The 10,218-nt window shown below is 33.7% G+C and overlaps 1 protein-coding gene across 1 annotated transcript; it reads left to right on the top strand.

The window, feature by feature from the left end:
* Positions 3,672 to 5,042, top strand: LOC109326834. The gene is made up of 3 exons (XM_019559738.1): positions 3,672 to 4,159; positions 4,301 to 4,723; positions 4,814 to 5,042. Exons 1-3 carry the CDS (start codon positions 3,672 to 3,674, stop codon positions 5,040 to 5,042), a joined length of 1,140 nt encoding a protein of 379 aa, XP_019415283.1.

Genomic DNA, 10,218 nt, shown 5'->3' with positions numbered 1-10,218 from the left:
AAGTATCAGGCCAAGTAGTCATGGCAACATCAGGACAGGACCAAGTTTCAGGTCAAGCAACCATAACATGTGCTTCTGGCCAAGACAGATTGCCTGAAGCATGGCAGGCAGGCCAAACAGCCAAGTTGGCCAAGGCATGTGCTCCTGGCCAGGTAGGCTAGGACAGATTGACTGAAGCAGGACAAACCTCAGTCTAACTCAGCATTGCACACTACTATTCAGCAGTATGTGTTAAGTATCAGTGACAGAATACACCTAGAAGGAGGGGATTGAGTAGGTGTCGCGGTTCCTAAATACCGCTATTCGCACCAAAGCCCTATTTTGGAAAATCACCTAGTTAATCGATTAAAGACTGCCTTAATCGATTAAGTTGCACATAATTAACAGTTGATGAATGGCTCGATTGCACAACCACTCACACATTATACAGAAATTATACAATAGATATATTTGAACAAAAATGATCTTTATATGGCAGATTTACAATATTAAAATTACCAGCTAAAATAGACAATTAAAAACACTTTAAAACAGTAGAGACATAAGGGAAAGAAACAACCTGCAACAAGGTTTTTATACTGGTTCGTTTTGCAGTCCACTACAAAATTACATCCAGTCCTCCCCTTCCGAACTCGGGAGATTTTCTTCACTAAAATTGAAGCCAGTGTATCTTATATACACACTTCCAATTACAAGACCTTGAACGCTACCTTCTTGAATTCCCAAAACCCCTACCTTGGTCTGACCTTACCAATCGCCTAGGAAAACCTTTCCTATGATCCAGCCCTAGCCAAGAGTATGTTCTAAACTCAAGACCTCTAAGTCTTGGTGAAGACTCTCTGTATCTCGTTGGTAGTACGACAGTAAGAGATGACTTTCATTGTTACAAAATACACAAAAGATAAAGTAATGTGAAGCACTAAAGGCTTAAATGTTACAATCAAGAATAAACTATAAACCTTATACAAATCTCACAATTATCAAGAATATGTATAAGATCAGAATCATGAAGAACATGTAATTTCTACCCTTAAGAAATCTCTAAACAGTAATGAAAGAATCATGCAAGAAGAAGATAAAATGATGAACACATTTAATCACATGCAATGGATGACATGTTAATCCCTAAGTATGATACTATCTCACTCTAATCTCACATGCAATTCTCTCTGGCTATATGACATACATTGAACACGAAAATAAGCAACTTAGCAATTCTAAACTGAATGAATGAATGATCTAATTCGTATATGAAATATGTTGAAAATATAGTTTATATAGAAAAGTTGTTAGACGCCCAGTTAATCAATTAAGTTGCTTTTTAATCGTTTAACAGACTGTTTGAGAATACCTGAAATCCGTTTTTGAGTTATCTGTTGAAACTGTTAAAACTGTTTTTTTGTTAATCGATTAAAGCCTTACTTAATCGATTAACTAACATATTTTCAGTTAAGATATTAAATGATAAACTACCTATATGTTATGTTTATCAACAATACATGTTTTACCATTATGTTATGCCTAAAATGCACAAATAACATGTATGATTAATGCATGAACATATAATAATATAGATAGCATGTCTCAGGCAAATGATATGATAGTTTTTAGAACTTGTGAGATTTGCATCTAGTTTTACCTAACCTAGACTAAAAAACTAAGACACATATCTAAGACTCTAGTCTAGACATGAAGCTCTTGAATCTTTGGCATGTTGATTTGTTGAGTTATCTTTAAGCTTTTATTAATTCCTTTGACTTATTAAAACTTAGGCAAGCTAAGTGCTATCTGGACACTTTGCACTTTCAGTATGGCCAAGAAACCTTGGTTAACTTATTGACCAAGCATTTCATCTTCCTTTATTTTAACCTGTGTTTTTAGTGTGTATTTTCAGTTTGTTAGTAGTTAGTTAGTTAGGTTGGTTAATTGTTGTACTACCTTATAAAAGTAATCATTTAGTTCATATTTTGTACACAATTCATATCATAATCAATAAAGTTCAGATTTATCTTTTTCATTTCATCTTTTGTGTTTGAAGTCCATAAACTTCATTACTCTTCAAAGAGCTTTCAAATTCTCGTATTCCCCTCCAAATCACACTCCCAAACAAGGCCTAAGAATATTTTCTCTAGGAAAAACAATGAAAATGTCAAAACAAAATTAACATGAAAAAAACCCACCAAATTGAGAAGGAAAAGTTATAGAATAGAGAGGAGGGAGGAGATTACAGTTTAACACACTGTTCTTGATAGGATACTTCACTTTATATATGGAGAGGAGGGAGGAGATGTCTCCCAAGAAGAGATAACCATTACCCAATGTTAAATTTCCTATATTTCGTTGAAAATACATTTTTTTATATAAAAAACTGGAAAGACTACCGATACAAGAAATAAAAAAATTGATTTATAATGTATTGTTAGATTATCACAATTATTCATGTCTTAATAGTTATTGGTTATTTAATTAAAATAATACATATAAGTAATAAATGATATAATAATAATATAAAAAATTTACACCGAATAAGCTAAAAAATCATGAGTATAAAGGTATTGTTCGGCAATATGAACTTATAGCTTTTCAGGTAACTTTCAGTTTCTTAACTCAGCTAATAAGTTACTAGAGATGTTTCATAAATGAAATTCGAACGAAACTTAAAACTTTTCAAAATTGAGTTTGTAACGTTTAAAAACTACTTTGAGTCGCTTTTCAAAAACCATAAGAGCTTTTTATAATTTGTTGGCTAATTTTACCATTTTAAAAGTTATCAAATTACACCAATTATATCACACTAAAATATGTATTAGTAATTATAAATAAATAATGATTACAAACAATTGCTAATAATTTACCGTAGATAATTAAATAATTAATTGTAAAATTACTAATAATTATTTAATTATAAACATGTTTTATTACCCTAATTAATAATTATGAATTAACTAATAAGATTATTTCTAAGTTTCTCGCTAGTAGATTGAGAAAGGTCATCTCAAGTCTAATCTCAAATTCACAATCTAGCTTTCTAAAAAAATAGGAATATCTTAAATTATTTTAAATGAAGTAATTCATATTGCTAAGTTAGATAATAATGGGTGTTTATTACTTAAGGTAGATTTTGAGAATGGTTTATTATTCACTAAACTAAGACTTCTTAATTAGATTACATGATGACAAAGTTCGATTTTAGAAATAGTAGAGAAGATGGAGGTCCTTCTTAGGATTTTAGGGATTCAAAGGGGATCTATCAAGGTAATCTACTTCTGCTGCAAGGATTTAGTGGATTGATTAATAAGGTGATTCAAACTCAACTTTTGGTGGGTTTCAAGGCAGGCGTAAAAGAAATTGTTATATCTCATTTCCAATATGCGGATGGCACAATCATCAATTGAAATCCTATGCAAATTTATGGACTATCAAAAGTATCTTGAAGCGTTTGGAACCTTATTCAGGGTTGAAGATGAGTTTCAATAAGAGATCTCTTTTTTATTTATGTTGTTAATGTGTATTGCTCTTGCTTTTTGTCTCAGAAAAGAGTTCTTTGGGAGAAGTTGCTGAAACTTCGAATGGAAATCGACTCATCCTGATGGTGCTTTTTGGGCGATTTTAATTCGGTTAGAGTTGACAGCAAAAGAGTTGGCGTTGCTAACTCCTCTAATAATAGGGAGATGTGTGAGTTCAATGAATGGATTAGGTTGATGGAACTGATTGAGCTTCCTTTGATTGGTATGAAGTTTACATGGATTCATCCTAGTGGTAGTATGAGTAGACTGGATAGAATTTTGTTATCTGCGAAGTGGTTGGAGAAATGGCCTGACGCCTCTCAATGGGCTTTATCTAGATCTTTTACGGATCATTGTTCGTTGATCTTAAATTATTCTTCTCTTTCGTTGGGTCCTCTTCTTTTGAAGTTTAATAATGGGTGGCTGGATCACAAGGATTTTGGTAATGTGGTATCCTCTTTTTGGATGGATACTGTCATCCAAGGGTGGTCGGCGTTTGTGTTGAAAGAGAAACTAAGGCTTTTGAAAGTTGATATCAAAGTGTTGAATATGCAGAATTTTGGAGGATCGGAGAAGCAACTGAAGAGTTTAGAAGAGGATATTTCAAAATTAGACTTGGAAGATGAATCTCTGTCTCTAAGTTCTGAACAAAGGTTAGCTTAGAAGTATTTTTTGGATGAGTAGTGGTCTTTGGCTAATTTGAAGGAGAGACTGTTTATCCAAAAGTCTAGGTCTCGTTGGTTAAAACAAGGAGATGCAAATTCTAAGTATTTTCATGCATGTATGAAAAATAGAAATAGGAGGAATCGCTTTCAGGGGATTATGATTGATGATGCTTGGTGTGAGAGTAAGGAGGATATTTCTCGAGGTATTGTCTTATATTTTGAGAAGCAATTTGGGGATTCGCCGATTAATAGACCTCGACTGGATGGGATTAATTTCAGAGTTCTAAGCCAAGTGCAGAAGGTGAACCTCATTGCTCTTTTCACTCATGGTGAGGTGAAAGAAGCGATTTGGAATTGTGCGGGTGATAAGAGCCCTAGTCCTGATGGATTCAACTTTGCATTCTTTAAGGAATTCTGGGATTTTTTCCAGGTGGACATTTGCGATATTGTGAAAGAATTTCATTCTAACTCATGCATTCCTCGAGGGTTGAATAATTTGTTTATCACTTTTATTCCGAAAGTTTTGAACCATTTGAAAATTCAGGAGTTTAGGCATATTTCCTTGGTGGGATCTCTCTATAAAATCTTGTCCAAAGTTCTAGCTGCTAGATTATGAGTGGTGGTGGGGGATATTACTTCTAGGTCTCAAGCGGTTTTTATCCAGAAAATGAGTATTCTTAATGCGGTGGTGGTGGTAAAGGAAGTTATTCATTCAGCTAAAGATTTTGTGGATGGCTGTCTATTGTTAAAAGTGGACTTTGAAAAGGCATTTGACCCAGTCAATTGGGATTTTCTTGGTTATATGATGGAGAAATTCGGATTCCCTCGATGTGGAGAAAGTGGATTTCTTCTTGTCTTTCGTCTACAATGATGTCGGTCCTTATAAATGGCTCTTCGTCTCGACAATTCTCTATTTCAAAAGGTATTCGTCAAGGTGATCCCTTGGCACCTTTTCATTTCTTGCTGGTGGCGGAAGGTTTTGCTAGGTTGATTTGGAGTGCTAGAGAGGTCAGAGCGTTTACTGGGTTTAAATTTGATCTTTTAGACGTGAAAGTAATTGACTTGCAATTTGCGGATGACACGATTTTGGTTTGTAAATCGTGTATTGATAATCTCTGGTGTTTTAAAAGTATCATTCGTTTCTTTGAACTTGCGCCTGGGCTTAAAGTCAATACCTCGAAAAGTTTGATGTTTGTAGTAAAGGTTGATGTCGAGTTCATTGATTCTACCTAGGATTTTCATAATTTCGAAGTGAGGTCCATTCCTTTCTTATACTTGAGAATTCCTGTGGGGGGAAAACCCGAGAAGAAAATCTACTTGGGCTCCAGTTATTAATGTAGTGGCCAAGAGACTTGGGTCTTGGAAATCGAAGTTTATTTCATTCGGTGGAAGGCTTGTTCTTCTGAATGTAGTTCTAACCAATATTCCTATTTATATTCTTTCCTTGTTCAAAGCTCCTAAAAAGATGTTGTTTCTGTTGGCTAAGCTCCAGTGGAGATTTTTATGGGGTAATGCAAAAGGGGGTAAGGTAATAGCTTGGATTTCTTGAAGAGAAGTGTGTACTCCTAAAAAAGATGGAGGGTTGGGGGTTAGGGATCTGAGTTAGTTTAATGAGGCTTTACTGGGATGTGGAAATCTAGATTCTTAGTTGAAGATAACTCACTCTAGGTTAGGGTAATTAAAGTGAATTATAGTGAGGAGTGCTTGTTCTCTTCTGACTTGGCGGATGTTAGAGCTTCGAAGTGGTGGAAATATATTGTGGAGGTCAGGAATTAGGTGGGGGCGGAGAAGAAGTGGTTTACAGATAATTTATGGAAGCGGTTAGGTGATGGTCTCTCCACTAAATTTTGGCTTCAAAATTAGACTAGTAAAGGTTTGTTATCGGTATTGTTCCGTAGGCTTTTTCTTATCATTGTGGATAATAAAGCTCAGTTGTGTGACTATGGTTTATGGGAGGATGATAGGTGGAAGTGGAGGTTTATTTGGAGAAGGAATTTGTTTGTGTGGGAGTTAGAGGTGGAAGCAAATTTGTGTTCTTTAATTCATAATTTTAGTTGTAAGAGGGGAATGAAGGATTCATGGATGTGGCTTGATGATTTGGTAGAGGATTTTGTGTTTAAAAGGGCGTACATGGCTCAATGCTCTGTTCCTAGGTCGATTTGTGTTGACTTGTTGTCGTTGGTTTAGATTAAAACGGTGTTTTCTAAGGTTTCTTGTTTTGTGTGGAAACTGTTAAGGGGGAGAATGCCTAATAAAAGTGAGCTTCTTAAGAGGTCCATTAATTTCAATCCTACTATGGGAATTATGGTTTCTTCAGTGGGTGTTGTTCCTTCTTCTATATTGGGGTCTGGTGGGGTTGATGGCGCCGGTGGGGGGTTTAGTGAGTTGGGTATAGTTTGTTTAGGGGTTGTGAGGGTGGGGTTTTTGAGAGATGGTGAGAGGGGTGAGGTTGGGGGCTATGGTCTAGAGGGAGTGACTTTCTTTTCTAGGAGGTTTCTGTTTTGGGGTCTGTGTTGGGGGTATGCTAGGTATTGAGGCTGAGTTTGGGGTGGTCGGGGCTAGTGCTGGGGGGAGGTTTTCTTGTGGTGGGAGTCTAGTGAGGGGTCTGTCGGCTGGTGGTGGAGTGGCAATTAGGGATGAGGTTGTTGATTTTTCTGTTCTGGACATGGTGACTCAGATGAAGGGACTGTTTTTATAGTTCAGTGCTTTCTTTCAGCTGCGGTAGTCGGAGACTAAGGCAGAGGCGGGAGAATAGCGGTGGAAAATTCAGAGAATGCAAATCTTGTTTTAGCCACCCGTGTGCATCCTCATATGTGTTGTAAATTATGTGATGTGGAATTTGAAACAACAAACCATTTGTTCATTTATTGCCCCTTCGTTGTTAACATTTGGAATGGGGTCTTTAATTGGATTGGGGTGCAATTGCATATTCAGGACGACTATTGTCAGTTCTTCAACATTTTTATTCAACAGTGCAGAAATAAAAATAGGTTAGACCTTTAGTGCATGATTTGGTTTGCTATTGTTTGGTTTCTGTGGTTGATGAGGAATGGTGGTGTCTTCAATGATAAGAAATGTAGTTTCATGGCTATTTTGGATCTTATTCAAGTAAGATATTGGTTCTGGTTTTCTTCTTCAGTGAGGAAAACTAATTGTGTGTTTGTTAATTGGTGTGTTAACCCTTGGTTTTGTATAATTTAATTGTCTTAACTTTAGCTTATTGTATTCGGGTTAGCACCCCTTATGCTATCTTAATATATGGTTATGCTTTGGGTGTTTCAAAAAAAACACTAATGAGTTCTTGATGTATAAAGCAACATATTTTCCTTTATGGTATTCTAGTTGGTGTAAATCCTAAAAAAGTGTCTACTTGCGATGAAGTCACAAGCATCTTGTCGAAGATACTCTCTAATATCCTAATCTATATGCTTTACTTGTACAAGGCTCCCACCAAAGTGTTGAATAACCTTATGAGTATTCAAAGACACTTCTTGTGGGGTAATAATAATGATGATTAAAAAGGAATTTCGTGGATTAAATGGAACATGATTTGTTTGCCTAAAAATCTAAGGGGCGCTAGGTGTGAGAGATTTGGGTTTGTTTAATGTAACACTCATAGTAAGTGGAAATGAAGATTGTTTGTGAATGGAAGACACTCTAGGCAAAAGCCATTGTGTCTAAATATGACTATTTTAACCCCTTTAGGAGCATAAATGGTATAGTGCAATCCTTGGCAGTGAGTTTAAAATCTAAAATTTGGTCTAATATTGCAAACCTTGGCAGTAATGAGTAAATATCATCTCTATTAATAGAGAAGCAAGTGCCACAAAATAACACACAAAATGGAACATATAATAACATTTTTATCATTTTATTTACCATGAAATTACAATTTTGTCATTAAAAATATGAGGGAAAATAATCACTTAGTTCTTCGTTAATAAAGAGATCCTTGTTTGGTAGGGATAGAAACTCTATGTAATTGCTTCTCAAAATTTATTAGAAGGTCCATGGATAACGGGTTTTCAAAGAGTGAGACTCCTCTCCATTAATAGAGAGGCAATTGTTATATAAAAGTAAAGAAAATATAACATACATTGACATTTATATCCCTTTTATTTAAAATGATATTATACTTCTACCCTTAAAATACAAAGGAAAAAGTCACTTGTCTCTCCATTACTTGAGAGAAGTCTCACTCGTCTTCAAACAACTTCTGATTTGAACGGTCAACTTGTATCTGCGATTTAGTTAATGAAAATCATATTTTCCTATTATTTATTTTCTATATTTAAATTTTAAAATGCTAAATCTAAAATATCCCTTTACTTTACATTCGGTCAAAATTGTGCAGTATTCTTATTTTCTGTTTAACTTTCTTATTATTAATTTGTTGGCTATGTTTTATATAAAGAAAGCCTTGAAGAGATATTTACATTTTTTTACAAATAAATATATTAATTTTATTTTTTCTTATCTTGTTTTGTGATATGATGATATACACAAAAATGACCGTTTAAAATTGAATAATGTCAACTCAAATATATGAAAATTGGAACTATTTAATTATATCTTTGTTGATATTCATTATTTCCGAAATTTAAGACAAATGATCTATAATCAGTAATTAATCAAATAATGTATTGACATAATTTATATTTTAAAAAAATGTTATAGTAGGCATAAAGAAGCTAAATGATTTTTTTTATACATACCTATATTTATAAAGCACTTCTCTAAGTTTCCATTTTGAGGAGAAAAATAATAAAATAAACAAACTTGAAAGGTACAATTGAATATTTGTGATTCATCAATTAAAGATGAAGTAAAATAGAGTGACATAGATAAGAAATCAATTCATCATTTGTGACATCTACTCATCTTATTATTCCAAATCAACAAATTTATTGAACAACTCGTGAGTTGAGTAAACTAATCTAATTAGATTATTTTCATATTAATTTTAGATTATTGTAATTTTGTATTAAAAATAGAATATATAATATTTAGATTTATTATTTATATTCTATATAATTATAAAATTATATATTATTAGGAATAGAAAATAATAAAAATAATAATTAATATAAAAAAAGAATAAAAAGAAATTTTGTTGTTTAATTTCATTCAACTTAAAATTAATACATTTGAAAACCCCCTTGTTTTTTTATTGTATCTAATTTGTTCTATTTTCCTTCTTCAGTTTAGAAGAAAAGAAGAAAGAGTGACCTTAGAATGTCATCTACTTTTTTTCCTTTCATTCTCTAACTTGGATGAAGGTGGTTTGGGCATCAAATCCATCAAAAGTTTGAATAAAACTGCTCTTTTGAAGCTCACTTGGGAATTAAAGACTTCTAATTTTGAATGGGCTCAATTCTTTAGACTTAACTTCAATTGCAACAACTACAATCCTGCAAAATACTCTAAATCCTCAACCTGGCCAGGGATTAAGGATAATTGGACAAAAGCCAGCTTAAACTCCATATAGCTAGTTGGTGATGGACACATTATTAACTTTTGGAGAGACAATTGGTTGGGAAAACCTATTGTAGACTCTTTGAATATTCCTTTGGAACTTCATCCTCATCTTCTAGGCATAGTAGCAAATTTTTATATTCACTCCAAAACAATTATACAAGGAGAGTTGTATATAAAATTCCCATCAATATCTCATGCCATGACCTGCTACAAGAGAAACATTGGTCATGACAAATTGGTTTCGTAGTTAACCACTAATGGCTCTTTGACATCTAAGGATTCTTTTGCTTTTGTGCACAAGGTTGGAACTAAGCTATCTTGGTGTAAGCATATATGGTCCTTAGTTATTCCACCTTCAAAATCATTCACAATTTGGAGATTTTTTTACAAGAAAATGGCAACAGACGAAAATTTCCAAAAAAGAGGTTGTATGATAGCTTCCAAATGCAATTTGTGTCATCAAAATACAGAAACTGAAGATCATATTTTCTTGCATTGTTCTGTCTCCAAAATCATTTGGAATTGGATTACAACTTCGTTCTCAATTCAGTTGAACACTTCTTCTATTA

The sequence above is a fragment of the Lupinus angustifolius genome, chromosome LG01 (assembly GCF_001865875.1).
Source record: "Lupinus angustifolius cultivar Tanjil chromosome LG01, LupAngTanjil_v1.0, whole genome shotgun sequence".
Lineage (NCBI taxonomy): Eukaryota > Viridiplantae > Streptophyta > Magnoliopsida > Fabales > Fabaceae > Lupinus > Lupinus angustifolius.
The sequence above is the reverse complement of the archived record's forward strand: the minus strand, read 5'-3'. Positions and strand labels throughout refer to the sequence as shown.

Bases quoted from the DNA above. Each gene is read 5' to 3' on its own strand.
- LOC109326834 (XM_019559738.1), top strand. From the start codon at position 3,672: ATGTGTGAGTTCAATGAATGGATTAGGTTGATGGAACTGATTGAGCTT. The intron at 4,160-4,300 runs GTTAGCTTAGAA...TATGAAAAATAG, and splicing joins TCTCTAAGTTCTGAACAAAG to AAATAGGAGGAATCGCTTTC. The intron at 4,724-4,813 runs GCATATTTCCTT...TATTACTTCTAG, and splicing joins TTGAAAATTCAGGAGTTTAG to GTCTCAAGCGGTTTTTATCC.